We start from the raw sequence: 23,830 nt of genomic DNA, 5'->3' as shown, positions 1-23,830 counted from the left end.
TGCTGGAAGGTGGCTCCGGTGTTCCTCAGGCTGAAAGTGGAGTAGATGTAGGACCTGAACAGTGTGATGATGGCTGTCTTAGGGACGTCGTCGGGGTGGACCAGTACTTGAAAATATGATTTGAGAAGGTCCATTTTTGTAAATAATTTTGCCCCATGAAGGGCTCCCATCAGGTCCTGCATGGTCGACAGTGGGCAATGATCAGGAGTTGTCACTAAATTCAGCAGACGGTAATCCCCACAAGGCCTCCAGGTTCTTTCCGCCTTCTTGACCATGTGGAGGGGTGATGCCCATGGGCTGGATGCCTTTCTGCATACGCCCATCTGCTCCATTTCTGTGAAGGCCCTTTTGGCGTCCTGGAGGCAGTTCGGCGGTAGCCTGCGGAACTTTGCGTGTGTGGGTGGGCCAGTGATCATAATGTGATGGTAGATGCCATGCTTGGCTGGGGTTCAGGCAACCAGACAAAGTTCTGGCTTGAACACGGGAACTCCTGAAGGGGGGTGCCAGGTGCTACAGAGCAGATGGTAGGAATGCCTGGGCCTGCAGTGAGGGGGAAGGACGAAGAGGTCTCTGTATCGAGGAGGTGTTTGCGGGCCACGTCAACCAGGAGCCCAGGTTGTGCCAAGAAGTCTGCACTGAGGAAGGGGGCCTTGACGTCAGTGACAATAAAAGGCCACACGTAGGTCCATCCCAGGATGGCTATCCTGCGGGATCTCGTGCCTTAGGAGCGGATGGGGGTTCCGTTCTTGGCCATCAGGGCAGCAGTTGCATCGTGGGTGCGGCTGTGATCCCCCCCAATGGAGGATGTTAGTGGTATCCACTAACATCCTCCAGCCGGAGATCTTGTCGTGGGCGTAAAAACCTACAGGTTGTGGCCTCTGTAGGAGGGTCTAGGAAAATTCCCAGTTGGAAAATTTCCTGCCAGAAGTTTGCCAAACGGAAAATGGCCAGTGGGAAAATTGCCATGGAGAAAATTACCAGTGAGGAATATTGCCATTGGCAAACAAATTAAAAGATTGAGCCCTTAAAATTTAACCTACATGAAGACAATTTCAATCTGAAAAGAAAAAGCGATCCTCTTTTCGTATAATGCTCATTTGGACTAAAACTACCATTTCACTTTTCACAAGTTCTTATTTTATTATTTGAAGCCCAATCTAAGTGATGAAACCCTGATGGTGCTTTAGAATAAATTACAAAACGGAATGGGATTTTATTAAATGGAAGCCTTGAGATTTAAAACGAATAGTTTTATTCATCGACATTTCTTAGATAAAAAATAAAATGCACGAGGTTTTATTGACTGTAAACAAAAATGTCATTAGTATAATATAATGAAACAAAATGGATATTTTACAAATAAGAACACATTCATTTTATTCAAATTGAATGGAGATTATAAGCAACAGATCGAAGAAATGTGATGTGTGTTATATACCTCAACAACTCTCCTCAGTTTATCATTTATATTTTTGTACTTCTTTGGATTACGTATCTCATCTCCTCGTTCAAATTGTAGTATTCTTGTTTGCACTAAAATTTCCCTCTTCTTCAAAAATGTAGTACATTTCTAGATCTTATTTGATGAGAATGCGCAATATTAAAAAAAAAAAAAGAGAGAGAGATTTGATAGGGAGAGAGTTAGGAGAGATGGGGTAGAGATGAGAGAGAGAGACGGAAGGAGGAGAGGAGAGAGAGAGAGAGAGAGAGAGAGAGAGAGAGAGAGTTGTTGAGTCCTTCAATGCTGTTGTTGGTAGTATCTAAATACGTAGCAAGCAAAGCTCTACTCTTTAATCGGAATTGGAAATAACGGCATTGACCTTCTCCTATTGTTACTTCTTCCTCTCATAATACCAAGTATGTTAATTCAAAATAGGAAGGAAATTCCTCAGGAATATCTTCATCTTCTGTAGTTCTTCAAAGCCTGTAACATCATGACACGGAAGGAAAGCCTGGGCTGAAACACATCGTATCTTTAAACTAAATCCGCTTTCATTGTGGTATCTATTTTTGAAATCAATGCTCACAATCTTTCTATAGAGTGCCTGGCAGAAGTGCGAAAAACAACCAATGTAGTCAGTTTGTAAAAAAACACTCATTAGTCCACTTATCGAAGCCTTTTCCAAATCACTCATTATCCTGTAGGGGTCCTTTTGAGAATTCATTTTTATTATCAGGTTGTATCTCCACTTCCCCCTCCCCTTCAATGTGTAATCAGCTTAATAATTGCCTGGTAAGACCCTTGAATAAAAATTAATTTTAATAATAAAAGCAAGTTTTATTCAATACTTACCAAGCAATTATTTAGTTGGAGCCCTCCCTCCTCCCCACAAGTGGAGTTAGCGGCCGAAATCCGAATTGAGGGGTGCAGTGTCATCATACCTATCAACTGGAAGTGGGCAGTTACCTGTCACTTACACTGGCGATGGCAGTGCCACCGTGATAGTTTTAATTTTGTCTGCCGTATTAGGGATTCTGCAGCTTAATAATTACTTGGTGAGTATTGAATAAAACTTACTTGTATTATGAACATTCATATTTATTGTAGCAGGTACCATCTTGTAACAATAGGTCTTGTACTGAGTAACAAGAAAGATTCTAGTAAAATTAAAATTGTATAGTACAGTAGATGTTACAGAAAATTGTCTAAAGCTTAGTTTTGCCATACAAATAAAGAAGTGTTGATTGTCAGTCATAAACCATAAACTGTAGAACCTCAGTATCTGCAGTGTGGAGGAAATTGAGGAAAGTAGCTATATGATTTACAACAAGCCCTCCCAGTTTCAATATCCACAACCAGCTTGTTACCAATATTGCAGAGGTGAGTAGTGACTTAGCTGAATATTTTGCATATGTTTCACAAAATTAAGATGTGACTGCAAGTCACCAGTGTCATCATTGAGAAGAAAGGAAGCTTTGTGCGGACATTAAATATGTTCTTCAGCAAACCCATCCAAAAGTTATGCACCGTCCTGTACATATACCATGCTGGCATCAGTATTCACAGGTGTTTTCAAATCCTCTGATCCCAAGCCTTTCAGTAGATGCATGGGAATCACTTCTAGACCTTCACACATAGAGCAAAGTCAGTAGTTACTTATAGATTACAGACTTCACAATTTACTGTTTTTTAAATTGCCCCCCAAAAAATCTTCCTTTTGATTTTATGTCCTGTGGGATGGCAGTGCTGTCAGTGCACCTCATACAGTGCTCTGTAGGTATTACTTAAGTTCCTTTGTAGCATCCCTTCGACCCATAGCTGCAGCCCTTTTCATTCCTTTTACTGTACCTTTATTCATATTTTCTTTCTTCCCTCTTACTCTCCCCCTCCCTCTAACAGTTGATTCATAGCACAACTGCAAGGGTTTCCTCCTATTACACCTTTCAAACCTTTTAGCTCTCAGTTTCCGATTCAGTACTGAATGACCTCATAGGTCCCAGTGCTTAGACTTTGGCCTAAATCCTATATTCTGTTCTGCTCTCTTGATTTTATGAGACTCACTCAAGGTACCCCACCCAAAGTACCCCAAAACTTTTGTATGTAGAGTAGAACAGCTTTTAAAGTATAATTTTAATTTGACAAGAAATGTAGTGGCCCCTTATACTATAACATTTATACAAATTCTTTTTGGAAGTTGTCTGAAATGTTTTTCTGCAGTTACACTATCAGAATAGAAAAGAATATGATAACGGAATAAGTATGGTGTACATATTTAAGCATATTTCAAATCACGATGACTAATGCTTCTCTATCATGGATTGCTCCAAATCCAGTAATGACATTGGATATGGAAATTACTGTAACAGATTTCAATTGTAATGTTGCACTTCCTATAGTGGTCTCAAATTTATAGCATAGCTCTGTGGTATTTAGCTGCAACAGAAAAAAATAGCTTTTGTTGATACCAACTTTATACTACAAGCATTTGATATTTTTAATTCTTCTAGTCGTTAATATAAGCAATTTTACATTGGTTTTACATCTTCCAGATTTGAGGTACGCAAGTTTTCTTTTTGCTGTGCACCACCACAATGAGGGCATAATAATGTAGGAATGAGGAGGCAGATAAACTTGCTAAGTTCATGATGTGTGAACTATTTCCAGGGATATACTCAGTCGTATGTGGAGAAATTATAGGAATTATTAGAAAGTCATTAAATCAAACTGACAACAACAGTGGAACTTAGCTGACTGAAATAATATGAAAGAGACCAAAAGTTATGCACCGTCCTGTACATATACCTTTTTGTTCAGGTGTTTGCAATAGCTCTACATCCTCTGCAGTTTAGACACATGCTACTCATCCTTGTTGTCACTAACTTTTTTTAATGATGGCTTGATTCTCTTCACTATTAGGCAGTTGTTGATAAAGTCCTAATCTCATGGATCTGAGAGACTAATTCTCTTCCATGGCGTGAAGTGGGAATGGCAGGTATATCCTTGCCAAGTTTCTCAGAGAGAATTTGTATTAGTTATAACTTTGGCAAAGTTTAAATTTATTACAGAAGCTGGTTTTCTAAAACAAATTTAATCTTTAGTATATTATATTTTGCTTTAATATGTAGGAAATTTTACAATATTTGTATATTTAGTGCCGAGTAAGATTGTTTTCTTGAAAAGGTGTGAAAATTATATTGTTTAGTGTTAGCGATAACCTCGCCCCCCAGTTTAAAAAAAATATTGCTTAGTTTGGTCACTCTTACTAGTACTAAATTATTATGATTGTCTTTTAGTAGTATAAATGTACTAATTGCCAGTACTGTTGAGCTTTTATTGTTATGCTACAATTAATGTATATTCTTTTCACAGTAATCGCCCAGGCAGCACTGCAGAATGTGAAGCTAGAGGACTTTTGGTTGAACATCGTTTACGCCTACGTAGGATAGAGACACAAGAAGCTCTAAGAGAGCTGCATAAACTTGGTATTCTTTATGCTAGAATTCATGGTGAACAGAGTCCAAAGACTGTAGCAATCTATAACCTCACTATTCAGGTGGGAATGTCTCTTTATCTTTATTTTTAATTTTTCTTATAGTACTCATGACCACTAGTATAGGGTACTTTACCTTTTAGTAAATGGTATGTATAAATTTAATCTAAAAATATTTGCTTTGAGTTAGTAGTATTTTATATAACTTACCCAGTAATTATATTGCTAAGAGTTTCACACACCTGACAGCTAAAGTTTTGAAATTCGTGGATCGCGCTAGTTTTTTTTTCTTGTGGGTAGTTGACAATGACCCCACCCACTTTCTGGAAAAGAGAGGAACAACTTGGCAAAGAGAGCTCAGTTTGTTTCTGCTGGCTGATGGCTATTATCAGTTGTCGAATGCAGCTTTGATTTGGAATTCTTGACTTTTCTGGTAGCTTTTCATCACAATTGGTAAAGTATTATAATTTGTTAGCTGTTTTGGTATAATTTAGATGGAGCTAGGTTCTCTGTAGAGACTTTATTTACTGATTTAGACTTTTTATCCCTAATTTTGACTACCTTTTTGACCATGTCAAACTCAGGGTCGTCTTATTTAGGTATTGCATCAGAGCCAATAAATGCCTGACTAAGGAATCATGACTTGTAAATTATGTGCACAGATTGCCGTGGACATATTTGTTCATTTGACTCTTTTTATATGTTCAGAATGTAACGACTGTGACAATAGGAAATGGAAAACCTTAGAATCTCATTTAAAGAAATTGGCTGGAAATAGGAAAAGAAAGGCAATTGCTAGGGTGGAGACTAGTAAATTAGTAGCTAGCCAGGAATCTTCTGTTAAATCTTATTCTTACATTCCTATTATTTCATTGGCCCCCATTCAGTCTCTAACTGTCCTACCTTCTGTACCTGGCTTCCATGTTTCTGATCCCAACCCTATTGCCAGTCTTGAAGCTAAGATTGACAAGTAATTTTCTTTAGTAGTAGACTATGGCACAGATTGGTTCATCAGTGTGTAGTGCAAAGTGTTGGTGAAGGAGGTGGCTGCTCGTCCCACTGATTCTCCTAGGCAAAGGTCCCTGGCATACTCCCCTAAACTTGGGAGTAGTCAAACTGGTAGCCCAAAGGAGGTTGGTGGGGTCTGCCCACGGCCAGTCACCCTCTTTGTTCAACCTGTTGACACATCTCAGGTTGCAACCAAGAACTGTTAGAATGGTCCTTCTTTGGACATGCATATAGCTTCTCTAGCTTGGGTTTCTTCCCTCAAGCGACAGTGACACTTCGTGGACAACTCTCACCCTTTGAAGAGATGTGCGGTAGATGTATCGCTCCTTCCCTCAGTGTCTGTTAAGAAGTTTAAGGATCCTGAGCACCCGTTGCACAGTTACTGGGGTAGTCTGGAATGTTTTTCTTTGGACTACCCCTCGGATGTTGATGCTTTCTCAGTGCCCAAATTTCTTTGTCGTTCCTCCAGGATTGTTACTTCTTCAGACTTTGTCAAGCACCCAAGCATCTTGCTTTTCCTTTGGAGTGCCCTTGTTCTTTAGGATGCTCGGAAGTGCCTGCGCTGTCATTAACATCTGAGCTTCCAGCAGCGCCTGAGTGCCCAGTAGCACCTGATCATCTGGAGAGAGTCAAGTGCTCATTGATACCCGAATGCCCAGAAGTTGCTCCTGCTCCCTTGGTTCATGCTTTAACTTCGTCAGCAATAGTTGATGTTGTGGTTTTGCACCCTCCTGTTTCAGTAGGAATATGTCTGCTTGTGACTATTGTTGTGGAACCTTGTGTTGATCCCTTTCAGAGTAAGCTAGACAGCATTTTGTGCTGACTCAATTAGGCTCCTTCGGCTCCTCAGGCGCCTTTGGATTTTTCATTATCTCCGGCCTCCTCTGATCAGGAGGCTCCTTTGTCTGCTTATTCCTCTTTATTTAAATTTTCTGACAGCCACTTTTTTTTACTTCTTTTCACCAGCTGCTCCATCTTCATCTGCGTCAGCCTTTTTCATGGGCATGCAACCCTCCACATCCTCCAGATCACCTAAAAATGGTACTTTCATTGTCAGCAAAAAAGGCCCTCAATGTAGTTGACAGATGGCTCACAGAGAAGAGGGAGCAAGGTAGAACTGCCTTTAGCTTCCCCCCTTCTAGATTATCCAGGAGAAGATACCTCTCATATGCTGCAGGAGAAGCACCTTCCCTGGGAGTTTCTGGTAGATTCAGCGTAGAGATTAGCATTTACTTCAGCAAGAATTATGTTTTCTGCATTGGAACTGGCTCACCTTTTGAAAACCACTTAAAAGTTTTTGAAGTAATGAATGTTTTTAGACTGGGCTGTTGGCACCTTGATGCGCACGATTATAGACTGCTCTGTGCTACTTGACGATTACTCCTCAGACTGGCTGGGAGTTCTCTCTTCTGTTGACAAGGGAATCAGGGATGGCTCCCAGGAGTTAGCCTCCCTTTATGCTGTAGGGATCTTAAAAAAATGAGAACTGTGATGCTCGTTTACAACTGAGGGAGTTACATTTCACAGAGATTGGCTCTTCTGTATTCTCTCTTAGATAGACGTTGTCTTTTTCTTAAGTTACGGTACTGAGTATCGCTTCTGATCTTCAAAAGAGGAGTACTCAAGATTTTTTGACAGCCCTTTCATAGCAAGCAAAGGGCATATTTTAGACCTAGAGGGAATGTCCGTTTCACGGCACATTCTATTAAGAAGTCCTCTTCAAGATTGTCCCTCATACTCAAGTCGGAGCCAGACTCCATTTATTTTGGGAGGGTTCATTGGAAAGAAAGGGGTGCAGAATTGTGAATAATCAATGTCCTAAAAGAGATTTACATTATCCCCTTTACGAAAAATCCTCCCTTAGTCAACATGCCTGTTATACTGACTGCTTACTCTTCAGGATCAAAGAGGTTTTTGGCCCTTGCAGACGAGGTTTCATCTCTCATAGAGAAAGAGGCCATATAGATAGTACAGTAATACCTTGATATACGAGTATAATACATTCTTGGGCCCAGCTTGTAGTCAATTTACTCATATCTCAATTCAATTTTTCCCGTGTGAAATAACTGACAAAAATTTAATCCGTTCCAGCCGTCTAAAACACCCCAATCAATGATAATAAAAATGGAAAAACATGTTTTTAATTGCTATACTGTATAGACATACTGTACACACACACAAAATAATATAATAAATTATTACTGTGATATGAAATAAAATATGGTTTTATTATGAGTTCTTACCATCAAGACAGACGATAGCAGCTATGGCGGTGTGTGCGGAGAAGGAGGAAGGGAGGGAGAGAGAGTTGGACGGTACCATATTTAATACTGTTCCTTTGTATTTGTCCGTAACTTAGACATGATAGTTATTCCTTTGGAAGCCTTTGTGCTCTTGATAGCATCCTTCTGTTTGAGGATTGTACATATCTTCGATGTACTCCACTAGAAATCGCATGTCAACTCACTCACACGGACATCACGCTCATGTTTCTCGATAATTTCAATCTTCATCTCCATCATCATCATGCGTTTTTTCTTTTCACTGCCAACCCTACCACTCGCTTCCTTAGGACCCATCACTTATTACAAAGAATGTTCACAAATACAGTGAAAATTATGTCAATTACGCAAACACAACACAGGAGATGCTTGGGAGATGTGTACGGAAGTCGACGACCACTTGAACTGAACAAATGAAGTGGCCTTAGAGTGCTCCCAAGTGGCTGGCCATCTAGCTAGTATCTGTAAGCATGCTCATATCTCAGTATTGTGCTCGTATCTCAATGCAAAATTTTGTTCGGAGGCTGGCTCGTATTTCGGAATGCTTGTATATCACCTGTTTGTTGTTCTCAAGGTGTTGGGTGCTGGAGGCCCATCTTGGGTGTCAATGCCCTCAATGGTTGAATAAGACAAAATTTAAGATGGAGGCAAACCAGACAGTTCTGTCATCAATTTGCCAGGGAGATTGGATGACATCCAACGATATGCAAGAAGCCTACTTCCTTGTCCCAAACCATGGATCGAAGACTGGCTAACTAATATAAAACAGAGTTGTAATAAATAGTGAAAAGTCAGAATGAGCAGATGTGACAAGTGGAGTTCCTCAGGGTTCTCTCCTTGGCCCACTCATGTTTTTTATTTGCATTAATGACATTGATGTCGGCTTAACTAGCTGGATAGTCAAATTTGCAGATGACAGCAAACTAGTGTAAGTGCAGCAGACCCAAATACAGTGGAAAATTTAAGAAATGATCTAACAAAAAGGAACAGACAACCCTCATATCAACTACATGCTACTTGGGAAAGACATAAATAGTGTAGAAGAAGAAGAGGACCTTGGAGTCATTATTACCAAGGGCTTAAAATCCACAAAACAGTGCATAAAAGCTGAAAAGAAGGCACAGAAACATAAAGAGGCAGTTCAAATACAGAAACAGGGAAACAATGCTGCAGCTCTACACATCAATAGTTAGACCTCATTTTGAATATGCAGTACAGTTTTGGTCATCAACACTGAGAAAGGACATAAATAGACTTGAAGGGGTACAAGCAAATGCCACAAAGTTAATTCCTCCCATCAGGCAAATAGGTTACCAAAGACGACTAGAGAGCCTGAACATGTATGACTTAGAAACACAAAGTTGCAAGGACAGCTAATAGAAACATTTTCCAAAATACTGAGAGGCATAACAAAAGTAGACAGTAGCCTCTTCACATTAAACGAAAACCAGGCAAGAAATAATGGAGACTAGAGAGCCTGAACATGTATAACTTAGAAACACAAAGATTGTGAGGACAGCTAATAGAAATATTTTTCAAAATACTGAGAGGCATAACAAAAGTAGACAGTAGCCTCTTCACATTAAACGAAAACTAGGCAAGAAATAATGGATGGAAACTAGAACTGAAGAGATATAGCACATCTTATTGTGGGTACTTCTTTACATACAAGATACAGTAGTACCTCGACATACGAAAGGCTCAACTTACGAAAAACTCGAGATATGAAAGCAAATACGAAAAATTTTACAGCTCTACATACGAAAAGTTTTCAAGATACGAAAGGTTGTTGCTGTAAAGTCCCGAGATTTGCCCGGACCACCGAGAACAATTTTAAAACTCCCGCGCCGCCAGCTGAGTAAACTCGCCACCATCCTCCCGCTCTCCCATTGGTTCCTGACGCTAGTCACCCCATAAGATCCTGCTCTCCTATTGGTCAGCATCTACCCCTTGTGCTTTAAGTATTCTATTGGTAAAAGGATGCTGCAAATTGAAAAACTTATTCATGCAACACATTTAATAAAAAAAACATTAGGTAAAGATAGAATAAAGAATAGAAATGAATGGTTACTATACTGTTTGGTAGTTTCAGTAGTTGAAGAGAGATAATGAAAATTTATGGCTTACTGTGTAAAGTGATTGCTTGGCGATCGTTCGATACTCGTAAGTGCTGGATGTAAACAGAAGTTTGGAAGCTTTTTTTTGTTTGTTTATTATAGTTAATGGTTACTTAATAATTATTTGAAATGAGTACATGCAATACATTTAATAAAAAAAAAATTGTGAATTAGATATCATAAAATATAAAATAAATCAGACTGCCAACAAATACGTATTTTTTAGAATTCTTCTTCTGTTTTAATATTACGTTACGTATATGTTTCATTATAGCTGTCAGTAACTCGGTATCTCCATTAGGTAAAGATAGAATAAAGAATAGAAATGAATGGTTATTATACTGTTTGGTAGTTTCATTAGTTGAAGAGAGATACTAATGAAAATTTATAGCTTACTGTGTCTTAGGAAAAGTGATTGCTTGGCGTTCGTTCGGTACTCGTAAGACGGGTAAGAGCTGAATGTAAACAATCGATTGGAAGGTTTTTTTTGTTTTTATTTGTTAATGATTAATTAATAATTATTTGAAATGAGTACATACTGATTATTTATACATTTTATTAGCATATTCTAAGCTTTTAGCTTCTTAGGTTTAGATGTCAGAATCATAGACTAGGCTACAGTAACAACCGCTAACATAGGCTAGGCTTATTGCTAAGGGACATATGCTAAAGTCCTAATATATGCAGTAAAAATGGGGTTGAACATTACATGCAGTTGAATATTACTCAAGTATGTACAGTATTTTGCCTTTTTGGAGTCATATTTCTTCCGTCGGATCAGCGTCATAACCCTAAAACATGTGTTTTAGGCCTGGAAATATAATTTACTGGGGTGTTTTTGGAGGGCTTGGAACGGATTAGCCATTTTACATGTAAAATGTGGTCCAAGATACGAAAACCTCATGATACGAAGGCCGCCTCGGAACGGATTAATTTCATATCTCGAGGTACTACTGTATGTGACACATGGAATAAACTGCCACCAGAAGTTACAAACAGCAATAGTTTGGAAAAGTTTAAAAGAAAGCCAGATAAAATTATTAGGACATTGTGAATGAATAGTAAAACCTGCTCCTAGAGATAAGTGAGCACATGATGTCTCCTCAGATGAACTAAGTCTTTAGGCATCTTAATCCTTGTAACATCACTGAAAATGATCTCGACATACTTGTGTTCCATAGGTAGTTAAAAGTCAGTGGCGATTCCTGATGGGGGGGGGGGGGGGCGGAGTGGGCCTGTTTGAAATCGCCCACTTTGGGGCCCCAAAATGCGAAATTTAACCATTGCTGCTATGACAGGACAAGCTAAATCCAGTGGCCCCAAAATGGTCAAGGGCCCCATTTATATTTGGACCCGAAAATTTGGGCAATATCCTATTTTGTGAACAAAAATGTTATGTAAAAGAAATAGGGCTCTCCAGGGGGGCCCTCCCCAATCGTAGAGCCCATTATAGACCTTCTCATACGGATGGGAGAAGAGTGGGTAACGTTGATTGGGGTAAGGACAGTGCCAATCTAAGACAATTGATTACTGCTTAGAGGTTCTAAGTATCCTCTGAGGGGCCGTTTAGTGGCCCCATTTGGCCAGATAATACACATTCCAACGATTCAATGAATCTGGCATTCTGCTTAACCCAGGAGGCCGGCGGTCCCATTGAAGCTTGCTTGGGCGACCCCTGGGTAACAGGCTTTGGGCGAGAGGTGTCAGTGTCATGTGTGGGAGAGGGAGAGAATTATGAATAATGTATGGCTAAGTCTGAAATTTGGATTTACAAGTGCCTTTAAAATGATCATACCTTTTCTCATATTTTAAAAATTTCCCAGGGAGGCTTACAGCAGCCACCCCCCCCCCCCCCACGAACCACCAGCTGCTTTGGCTCACTTCACTCGCCTCCCACCCCCATAAGAGGGGCCCCAAGTGGGACTGTGCCCCCTGGGCCCCAAAATGTCTAGGAACGCCCCTGTTAAAAGCCTGAAAGAGTAACACCATGCCGATCAAATCAGAGGTTGATTTAAAAAGTTCTGATGGTCAGGTTTTGAAGACCTTTGATGTCTAGTTTTCACATACTTTTCCTCAGCTGAATAAATCACCTTTTTTATTAATTAGCCAACACCGAACAGTAATACAGTACATTGTTTTTAGGTAATATATGAACAACTTGCAATGAGTTACATGACTTTTATTTATGTATGATAAATCTATAATCCAACCCAGTGTGATAGTCACTTTATTATTAAAAATAGTCAAAGGTTACGAGAAAAGACAATGAAATACCTGTACGATGTTCCTCCTCAGTGTCTAAAACAGAATCTTCTTTGTAAACATTTATGAGGAACAAACACTGAGAAAATTTGAAAATCTCAGCTTTTAAACTATGCCGTAAAGGAGATATTAGAATTATTATGACTTTTCAGCGTTGTTATTCTTATTATTAGCTAGAGATTAAAAAAGTAAAGGATAAAATATAAGAGCAGTAATAGAAAAGTTAATATATAGTAATGCCATTTAACTGTAATTAGACTCATGTGAGTTTGCTCAACAAAAAGACATTTGCACAAAGATTGAACGTATTTAGCGCCAGTGGTTCAACCACATGATTAAGGAGATCACACCATGATTTTGTAACAGCTGGGATGAAACTTACTAAAAACCTGTGGTATTAAAACTCAGAAAAGAAATTATAACTTAGAATTAACTGAATACCTTGTACTGTGATGAGTGATATGTATATTCCTATAAGATAATGCAAATGGTGATCAGATTTATGAGAGATTATATAAAACATGCATAATCAGTTAGTCACATGGTGATGCTGTCAAATTAGCATGCTGTGCTCAGGGTACAAAAGGAAAGAAAGGAAATATTCCCAACTAAAAGAGTTTTGCCGTAACAATGAAATGCAAATACTTTATAGCATACATATTCTAAATCTTTTATGCCTTATGGAAAATCATCTACTATTGACAAAATTGCCATTGAATTTTGTCCGTTTTGTATCTTGGACAAGTGGAAATGTATATATTAACTAGTTTACTAAAGCTCCTCTATCTAGTGATCGTATCATAAACATTATCCTTATTACAGCCCACAGGTTTTATATGAATCCCCAAGAAATGCAGTTACAATATGTATACAGTTCATTCAAGTTCTCACATCTGCTAATACTGTATCGGTTTTTCTTATTATGGTCACTTTTCTCGTGACTTTATGCTAATCTCAGTTTTTTATGCCAAATCATGTATAATTAAAAATCACTCATGGTACAGGAACATTTGTAACTATTTAAATCTCTGAAGAAGAATTGTTAGCACTAGTGTGTTACATTGAGTTGTGATTTTTCTTGTATTTTCTTTCTAGATCACCTGTTTAGGAAACCTCATTTGTGTGTTGGTAGTCAGAATTTGCATATCCATCTAGCCTTACAAGGTTTTCCAATGAGGCATTTAACATGTTTTCTTAGTTCATGGCATTGCCTAGCAAAGGCAGAGAGCAAAACTTCTAAGTGCTGTATATTACCAAAATATTACCAACCATTATATCCACTTGAACTAGAATGGCTATGGATTCTCCTTCGTGACCCTGGCTTTAGCTTCCAAATTCTTTCCTCCATATGTGAACCATTATCATCATATTCATGACCTCTGCAGTTATCTAAGCAGAGCTTGCTCTCTTTCAGAAAATTAAATAGGATTTCATACCATCCTTTGCCTGTAGTATCTACAACTGGTTTATAGCCACAAAAATTGTCTTTGCATATAAAAACATATAGCAGTATTAGTGAAAGCTAGTCCATATAACTTTAGAAGGCAGAAATATTTGTTTTCTTCAGCTAGGTTTAATATATTGTTTTAACTACATTTCTCATTGTAAAGTATTGCCTTGTCAAGTTTTAGTACTGTTGCAGAAAATGTTTTGTACAACAGTAAATGTGTCTCTTAAGGTACAACCCACCATAAATGTTTGCTCATTGGCAGATAAATTTTTCAAGTTGCTCCACAAGTCCTAGAAAATGCCCAATGTGCAGTGGGAACGATGGGCCCAAAGTTCCTCTGAAAACCAAAAGTTTGATTAGCTAATTACATGTCACTGTAATTGCAGTGCTGTCTTAAGCCACTTTTTAAGATATTCCAGGTGATGTAGTACTGAAATATCTTATTTGCAAAACGTTCATTTGGAGAATTTACTGTTTTTTTTTTAATGTGATGATTTTTTTGGTGTGTGAGATTAAGATGGCAGCATGGGCTCTTACTCATAGAGCAGCCTGTCAGTGTCATTGCAGTGATATGGAAATGATAAAATGGTCATGGATTACGTTTATGATGTCAAAATGAAAATTAGGACATCATAAGTATTATGAGATGAAAAATAAGATATAGCTGATAGTCCTGGTGAGTTGTGGGTAGCCAGTAATGAAAATTTAAAAGCTTATTGTAGTAATATTGTAAAAGAAAATGAAATGAAGCTGAGAAATCTATATAGTTATCACATCAAATTTCATTTACTCAAGAAATGAAAATACTGTAGTAAAAAACTTTGACCTCCGAGTAGTGAATGATCCGTGGAGGAAAACAAAAGATTTACATTTAGAGAAGAGTGGCTTTGTCACACTGACCGAAGGAAAGACATGTAGTTGATGGATCTCTCAAAGAGAACTGTATACCATCAGATTATTTAGTGGCTCTTGGCCTGTGTCAAAGGAGGGCAGTAGATTGTGTTAAGTTTTTGTAGTTTATCCTCCTTCAGTTAGCCTATTATGTTAAAAGGATTAAGTGGAAGACAAGAGTTATACATAGTTGAAAGATTCAGTTGTTAGATATTAGCTAGGATTTTGCCTTCTTGGAAAGGTACTTTTACTACTTTCCTGAGATAACCTTCAGATTGTCACAGGAATAACTTGAGTAATTGTCATGTCCTTCTTTCTTTTCTTTATTTGTTAGTAATTGTCGTGTCCTTCTTTCTTTTCTTTATTTGTTATCTTTAATTTGCTTTAGTTTATAGACCTGTAAGGACAACGCTTATCCATAATTTTCTCTGTATGTAATTCATCATTCGCGTTGTTCTTACTTCCCTCCGCGAGAGCGTTCAGCGGGCTTTCCGCCAGTATATAAAACTTGTATAACCATATTTTGTGTACTTTTATATTTTGTATTATATGTCTCTCAAGAAACACAAATCGGGTTTCGCCAACCCACTTTTATTCTCTCGCGGGTCGGTAACCACATTTCCGTCCGCATGCTGTATTTATATTTCCCTTGCCTGTAATAAAAGTCAGTACACTTCTACCTGCCTCTTTGTCCACTCCTCACAACTGGTGACCTCCCGGTTTGGATGGTGACCCAAGCGGTTTTGGCTCAGCCATTAAGGGACTAACTACCGCCGCTCACCTTCAGAGATCTTTAACGGACTCACACGGCGCCTCAGTATAGATCTCTGAAAGCTCCTACCGTGGAAATAACCAACGCCTCTAACGGACTAAATACGGCATACCTTCCCGAGGTGTGTTCAGGCGTTTCCTCAAACGGTTTGGCCCGCCATTCACGACTCTGTCGACCCTTTTCTGTGAGAGAGGACAATGTGCGCAGACAGTACCATGCGAGACACCCAGGCCTCCCCTGCCCCAGCGACGGCCTCGGACACAGCTGCCGCTCAAGCCGTCAAATTACCCCCCTTCACAACGGCTGACCTGACCGCCTGGTTCTTCCGAGCTGAAGGGCAATTCCGGATCGCGGGGCTCACGAACGAAGTACTGCAGGCTGACCTCGTCGCAGCGGCTCTCCCAACAGAGGTGTTCGACCGAATATCTTCCTGGCTGACCGGTCGAACACGAACCGGACTTGTCACGCTCGATGAGATAAAAGAAAGGCTCGTGACAGCCTATTCCACGCACATCGCTGAAAAGGCCGCCCATGCCCTCGATCTAGTCGCGAACCCCATGCGCGGCGCCGACCCCCAAGATGCCTGGGACACGGTGATGGGTCTCGTCCGTCTGCCCGAAATAGGCCCAGATGGAAAAAAGAAAGAGATCTGCCTGAGCCGCGAAATATTCCTGCGGCAACTCGAGCCAGACGTCCGAAAACAGCTGACCGACGCGTACACCCTAGAGGACGACGAACTACTGGAGAAGGCAAAGAAACTGACGTTGTCGAACAATGCTGCGAAGCTCGCCGTCCCCCGATCCTCCGTGTGCCTGGCTGCAGAGAAGGAAGAAGAAGACGAAGACCCAACGCAAGAGATCGGCGCCGTATCCCAAGGGAAGTCCTCCCACATGCAGCGCGGTGAAAATTCCTGGTGCCGCTTCCACCGGAAGTTCGGGAGATTCTCCAAGAGGTGTGAAAGCCCTTGCACTTTCCAGCAGTCAAAAAACGGCGACGGCAGACAAAACCAAGGCCGCCCGTGGCAACGGCCTCGTCGGAACCACACACCGTAGGGTTCTATGTCCGCGACGCGATCTCCGGCCGGAGGATGCTGGTGGACACTGGGGCGATGCACTCGATATTCCCGCCATCAGGAAAAGACAGCCGCCGCGAGCCCGACAAAACAACCGCCCTCGTCGCCGCAAACGGGACCCCCATCCATTCCTACGGCACGAAGTCCCTCGAGATATCCATCTTGGGGCGAAACTACGTCTGGGAATTCACCATCGCGGACGTCAGGATCCCGCTATTGGGGGCAGACTTCCTGGCACAGAACGGCCTCCTGGTGGACGTGGGCCGCAAACGTCTTCTCGACACGGGGACATGCCTTTCCCTACCACTGGCAGCAGGCTCGGGCGCCCCTACAATTTGTACCATCGCCCCCCACAAGTACGGCAACCTCCTGCAGGAATTCCCCGAAGTCTTCAAGCCGGAACTTCGTCAGGCGGCAGGGATGCCGCCCAAGCACGGAATATTCCACCACATCACCACCACAGGCCCCCCCGACACACACGAAGTTCCGACGACTCCCTCCTGGCCGCCTCCAGGAGGCGAAGTAGGCTTTCTCGGAGATGGAACAAATGGGCATCTGCAAGAAAGCGTCGAGCCCTTGGGCATCGCCCCTGCACATGGTACAGAAACCTGACGGCACCTGGAGGCCCTGCGGAGACTACAGGAGACTCAACCTTGCTACAATCCCCGACCAATACCCCTTGCCAAACATGCAGGATTTGACAGGGGCCCTCCATGGGGCGAAGGTCTTCACAAAAATGGACCTCTTAAAATCCTATTTCCAGGTTCCAGTGCACCCCGAGGATGTCCCCAAGACCGCCATCATCACGCCTTTTGGCTCCTTCATCTTCCATTACTCCACCTTCGGCCTGAGAAATGCAGGGGCCACCTTCCAGCGCCTGATGGACAGCATCCTGGGGGACCTGCCCTTCTGCGTCTGCTACGTCGACGATATCTTAATTTTTTCCAGGTCCTTGGAGGAGCACCTACACCATGTCCAAGCGGTCCTGAAGCGCCTGCAGGAAAACGGGTTGGTCGTCCGTTTCGACAAATGCACCTTCGGCGCCGAGAGGGTGGACTTCCTCGGGCACGAGATCTCCGCGGCAGGCGTGCGCCCCATGGCCTCGAAGGTAGGCACGGTACAGAAGTTCCCAACACCAACCACGGTCAAGTCCCTGCAGGAGTTCATCGGAATGGTCAACTACTACCGCCGGTTCATCCCCGACGCCGCCCGCACCATGTCTCCCCTAACACAGGTCCTGAAGGGGAAACCAAAGGCCCTAACGTGGGAGGCTGAACAAGAGAAGGCTTTCAACGAGACGAAGAGGGCCCTCACCAGAGCCGCAACATTATGCCACCAAGACCCTACTGCACCTTTACGACTCACCACTGACGCCAGCAACGTCGCCTGCGGGGCTGTCCTCGAGCAGATGGTCCAGGGTGAGCCCCAGCCACTCGCCTTCTACAGTAAAAAACTGTCAGCTCCCGAAACGAGGTACAGCACGTTCAACCGCAAACTCCTGGCGGTGTACCAAGCAGTGCGCCATTTCCGCTACCTCCTCGAGGGCTCCCCTTTCACGATCAGGACAGACCACCTCCCTTTGGTACACGCCTTCACCAAGGCGGGCGATGCTTGGTCAGCGAGACAGCAGAGGCACCTGGCAGCCATTGCGGAGTTCGGTTGCACCATCCAGTACGTGCCGGGCGAGATGAACCCAGTGGCAGACGCCCTATCGAGGATTGAAATCAACGCCGTGCATCTCGGGGTCAACTATGAAGACCTCGCCCGGGAACAGGCCGCCGACCCAGAGACCACCGCGTACCGCACAGCTATCATCGCCCTCAAGTGGGAAGACGTCCCTTCGGACCTGCAGGCGCAACGCTCCTCTGCGACATCAGCACGGGCCGCCCGCGCCCGCTGATCTCAGCCTCCTGAAGGAAAGCCTTGTTCGACGTCATACACGGACTCTCGCACCCCTTGGGCTGGACGAAGATGCGCCTCCTGACGGAGAAGTTCGTCTGGCATGGAATTCAGGACTCCCTCGAGTGGGCCAGGACCTGCGTGCTTTGCCAAACTAGCAAAATCAGTCGGCACACAGAATCAGGTGTGGGGGAATTCCCGCAGCCGAAACGAAGATTCGGCCACATCCACTTAGACGTCGTGGGCCCCCTGCCCCCGTCGGAAGGCGCCAGATATCTCCTGACGATAATCGATCGCTCCACCAGATGGCCCGAGGCAACACCGATGTCGGAAGCAACCACGAAAGCGTGCGCTGAAGCCCTCCTCGCCAGCTGGGTCAGTCGATTCAGAGTGCCCGACGAAATCACGACAGACCGCGGACCAGTTTTCCTGTTGGAGTTGTGGACTGCCCTGGCCCGCCTAATGGGGACATCGCTACATGCCACCACCGCCTACAACCCAGCAGCTAACGGCATGGTGGAGAGAGTCCACCGTTCGATCAAGGCTTCCCTGATGGCGCGCTGCACTGACGAAAATTGGAAGAGCCAGCTACCGTGTGTCCTCCTCGGTCTCAGGACTGCCCCGCAGGCGAACGGCGAGGCATCACCCGCGGAGAAGGTATACGGGGAGGCATTAACAGTCCCTGGCGAGTTCTTTCCGACCAATGCCGACGACGCCAACGTCTCCATCACCAGGCTTCGGGAATCCGCCGGGAAATTCACGCCCTGCGCCAAAACCTTCTCCGACAGGACCAAACGTTTCCTCCCGAAGGCCCTATCATCGTGCAAACACGTCTTCGTCAGGGACGACGCCCGCCGCCCGCCTCTAACGAGACCCTACCGAGGTCCCTTCCGCGTCCTACGACGCACTGACAAGGCGTATCTCATATCCATTAATGGTCGCGAGGACTGGGTCACAATCGATTGCCTAAAACCAGCCTTCATCATGGACGAGGACCCCGCAGACACGGATTCCATAGGGCGCCTCAAGCTTCCTCGGAAATAAGCGACTCCTTCAATCGCCAAACCTCCGGTCGTAGTTGCGGCCGCCCTCGGAAGACGGTCAAACCCCCCGAGGATCACCTCAGGGGAGGCATCCCGTCCCCAGGAACTCCCAAGGATCTACCACAGCAACTGATATCGCGCACCTGAGGGCGCCTCTGCCGCCCAGCTCGCTTCCGCTAGTAATCACCTGAAGTACGAAGAAATCAGCCAACAATTATGCCTAATTATTGTCTTAGGGGGGAGTATTTGTAAGGACAACACTTATCCATAATTTTCTCTGTATGTAATTCATCATTCGCGTTGTTCCTACTTCCCTCCGCAAGAGCGTTCAGCGGGCTTTCCGCCAGTATATAAAACTTGTATAACCATATTTTGTGTACTTTTATATTTTGTATTATATGTCTCTCAAGAAACACAAATCGGGTCTCGCTGACCCACTTTTATTCTCTCGCGGGTCGGTAACCACATTTCCGTCCGCATGCTGTGTATTTATATTTCCCTTGCCTGTAATAAAATTCAGTACACTCACTCCTCACAGACCCTTCATTGTTAGTTGTTACAGTCTCAGGAGGCTTAGGAAGACACAGTGCAGGTTTCTTACTTCATTAACACACTAGTAAAAATATACATAAAATTACAAGTTAAGTATATGACTACAATCGAAGTGTGAGCCTTTCTTGAATCTTCTAACCCACAACTGTGAGGTTTTAGACCCCACACCGCCTCGGCTCCCGGCTATTTTCTATCTCCTCTCTCCCTCTCTGCTTGCCCTCTGGAATGTTCTTCAAAGGAAATTGTCCCACCTACCAAAGGCGGAGGATTTGCTACTGTCCCGCCTGGTAGTGGTCCTTATTGGTTGAAGATGATCTGCTGACGTCCTTTTGGTGTGATTATTTGACTTATTTCCTCCCCTTGTGGGTAGAACTAATGACGTCACCAGAACTGTTGAGTTTCCAGCGAAAGATCAAAAGCCAGGTCACAGGTGAGAATTTAATTGGGAGTGCTTAGATTAAAATTTTGTGCGTGTTATGGCTATTGTTCAAGACTCTTCCTGTGATTAATTCTCTCTCTCTCTCTCTCTCTCTGTCTATCATTTTTTCTATTAATGGTTCTCCCTCATTTCTTTTTCTCTTTTTTATATTTATGCTGTTCCTAACTGATTTTATCCTAGCTATCAATGCATAATTTATGAGAAATGGTAATTTTGTCTGTCTTATTGCTGGCAGGCTCTGAAGCTCCAAAATGTCCTGGAAAGGATATACTTACATGAATAATTCAAGCAAATATGGAAGCAAGTTTTGAGGTCAAAGGTAAGGGAATGGTGTTAAGGATGTGGTGAGTAGTATCTGGTATTAGTTGAGGGTCTGTTGTCTCTTTCCAAGTTACTAGTGCTTTACCATGGATTGTTGGGTTATTTTTGGTTGTCTCTTGGAATGCTTATTGCTGAGGTGTTACCTGAGACTCAGGTGTCAGTCTTGATGGGTTCTTTCTTTACCTTTATTTGGGAAATACAAATCAGTCTGTCACTGCGTCGTTTGAACCCTGGATAAAGCGGTTCCAAACTGTTGGAACACTTTATAGTTGGTTCACCTTTCTTTAATGTTTTTATACATGCTTTGGTCACTGTCTCTTGCCACAGATAGCATAAACAGTTGCTTGCTTGGAGCACTCCTGATGGTTGCCATAATGCTGGTAACAGAAGCATCTAAGGCTCTGGTGTTCACTCCTCAGTGGAGAATATCTCCACATTCTAAACCATACTTGGTTGGTATTGGTTTCTTAAAGGTGGCTGAGAATTTTCCTTGACAATGCCTTATGTATGTCTAGTTGCACATTTCCGGACTGTGATGATGTGAGGAAGTTCCAACAGAGGGTCCAAAGGAAGCAGAGTTTGGTAAGCACAGGTGATTTCCTTGTTAAGATTTTCATTCAGGTTAAGTAGTTTAGAATCAGCTTTGGACTTCAGGAAATCCACATTTCCAGTGCCATGCTGAATTATCAAATATTCAATCCTGCAGCAGTTTTTATGTTAGGGTTTCTTTTCTTCAGGGCAACAGTTACAAGATAGGAAGTCCTGTCTTTCGGATGGTAGTTGTCAATTGTCAAAAGTTTGGCAGGGGAGGGTATTCTTCAGTTTAACTTACTGTAGGGGGAAAGGATGAGGCTTGAGGAGAGGTACAAGGGTCTAGAGGAGGACGGGGAAGGGATAAAGACATTGTAGAATAAGGAAGGGAGAAACTTGAGGAGGAAAAGAGGGAAGAAAGCTGGAGAATTCAGAAAGCTAAGGAAGGTGAGTGCTCAAGCCAGGAACTCAACAAAAGACAGCTGATGATGTAATAAAGGACTGAGGGCGTCTTATTATATAGAAATATGGGATGTGGACTATTTAATAATGATGTGGACATTTTCCATGATTGGTACTTTATGTGGCCACCATGATGAATCATAGATATTAGAATTTCTTTAGGAAATTTCCTTTTCCAATTTATTTCCACAGTTTGGTCACCATAAAAAAAGAATTACTGTAATAATCATGTTCTCAAACATTTGACTTCCCTCATTTTAATTTTTTTTCATATTTTACAGATTATTATAAGAATATCTTTCATTTGTATTTGGAGAATTCCAAACCCATTCTGTAGCTCCTCTCGTAGCATGTGGTGGCCCGGGTGACTGCCTTAGTTGCCAATACTCTCAGCTGGCCCTTGACCAAGGCACACTGTAGGCAGTACCTCTGCATAGGGAAGAGGTCTTGATAACATTTAGAAACTGGACGAATTGATTGAAGAAGCGAGTTTGTTATATTTCCAAAGTTATGGTGACCAAAAAGAAAGCAAATGAGAAAGTGCCGTGTGAAAAGTAATCATGGGGAAAGGTTTTGTTGAGTACTTAGGCCAAATGGAATTCAAGCTGGATTCACAAGGTTGAAGATGTAGAGCTCATTAAGCATTTAACCACCCATGAAAGGAAAACCTGATTTAAAAATTAATATAGTATTTGGTAGGAATTATCTTTCATGTTAAGAATCACCAGAAAATTAAAATATCATTCAAGAACTTAATTTCTTCTTTGGTTTTTGTTATAAAGAGAGAGAGAGAGAGAGAGAGAGAGAGAGAGAGAGAGAGAGAGAGAGAGAGAGAGAGAGAGAGAGAGAGAGAGAGAGAGAGAGAGAGAGAAAATATGCATGGGATTTTTCGTTTGACATTTTCCCAAATTTGTTCTATTGTTAGGTTCTCCTTCAAGAAGAAGATTACGAACAAGCTATTCAGCATCTGAGAACTCGGCTCAAGTTGTGTCGCGAGGCTCATGGTGACTATAGTCCACAAGTCAGTTCCACATTTTTTAATACCAGTTCATTAGCTAAGTTTCTTGCCTTCCTGTCTATAAGATTTAAATCCTATTTATGTGTTATCAAGCCTTTTCTAAAGGTGAGTGTATCAAAGACTGCTTAAGTAAGTAGTATATTTACTTGCTAATATTGGGGTAAGCTGTTATGGTTTTGCTGAATGGAGAGTAATTTATAAGGCTAATATTGAAAGAGGCTTAAATATATCTACAGAAAAGTCAGATTCTTAACCAAGAGTTTTAAAACAACTTGAGAAGGTAAATATAGTAAATTGATGTTCATTTCTTGTAGAGTAGGCTGAGTATTTCATTACGTTGTTTATCAGGTCTTTTAGACACCTTATTCTTAATTTAATATGATAACGTTAATCATTTTAGCTTTTATTAGTGCTGTACATTATTCTTTTTAGGAAATTTGCTGAGGATATCTTTCTAAAGATCTGTAGTCGTCATCTTTTTTACTACAATCTTAGAATACTCATTATTTGGAATTAATCTTACCTACTGTTAAAGAAAGCTTATATCTTCATGCCATGTAGGTGTGATTGGCATTCAAGAAAAAAAATAATGCTTTGCTAACCTGATAAGGCTGCCTCTGCTATCACCTGTTTCCCACCAGATGGCACTGGAAAAATATTTATGTTCTTGTCAAGTTAGTAATAATTTTGATGGTTTCTGACTAAGTTTCTAATGTACAGTAATGTGTTTATTTTCTTTTTTTTGTATTATGTCATCTACAGCAAACAGAGGTGAAAGCA

The 23,830-nt window shown here is 42.1% G+C and overlaps 1 protein-coding gene across 6 annotated transcripts in view; it reads left to right on the top strand.

Annotated features, from left to right (window-relative positions):
• LOC135219088 (tetratricopeptide repeat protein 23-like) overlaps positions 1–23,830 on the top strand; it is a 224,105-nt gene that overhangs the window by 172,889 nt on the left and 27,386 nt on the right. For 3 of the 6 annotated variants that reach the window (XM_064255519.1, XM_064255517.1, XM_064255520.1), the window contains exons 9-10: positions 4,811–4,994; positions 22,958–23,053. In XM_064255519.1, the coding sequence (XP_064111589.1) occupies positions 4,811–4,994; positions 22,958–23,053 (280 nt within the window). Of the gene's footprint in view, positions 1–4,810; positions 4,995–22,957; positions 23,156–23,830 lie in introns of all 6 variants that reach the window. The other 3 variants (XM_064255516.1, XM_064255515.1, XM_064255518.1) reach the window with 2 other exon arrangements.

Source organism: Macrobrachium nipponense, chromosome 1 (genome assembly GCF_015104395.2).
Source record: "Macrobrachium nipponense isolate FS-2020 chromosome 1, ASM1510439v2, whole genome shotgun sequence".
NCBI classification, from domain to species: Eukaryota; Metazoa; Arthropoda; class Malacostraca; order Decapoda; family Palaemonidae; genus Macrobrachium; species Macrobrachium nipponense.
Note: the sequence above shows the minus strand (reverse complement) of the source record. Positions and strands in the feature narration are given on the sequence as shown.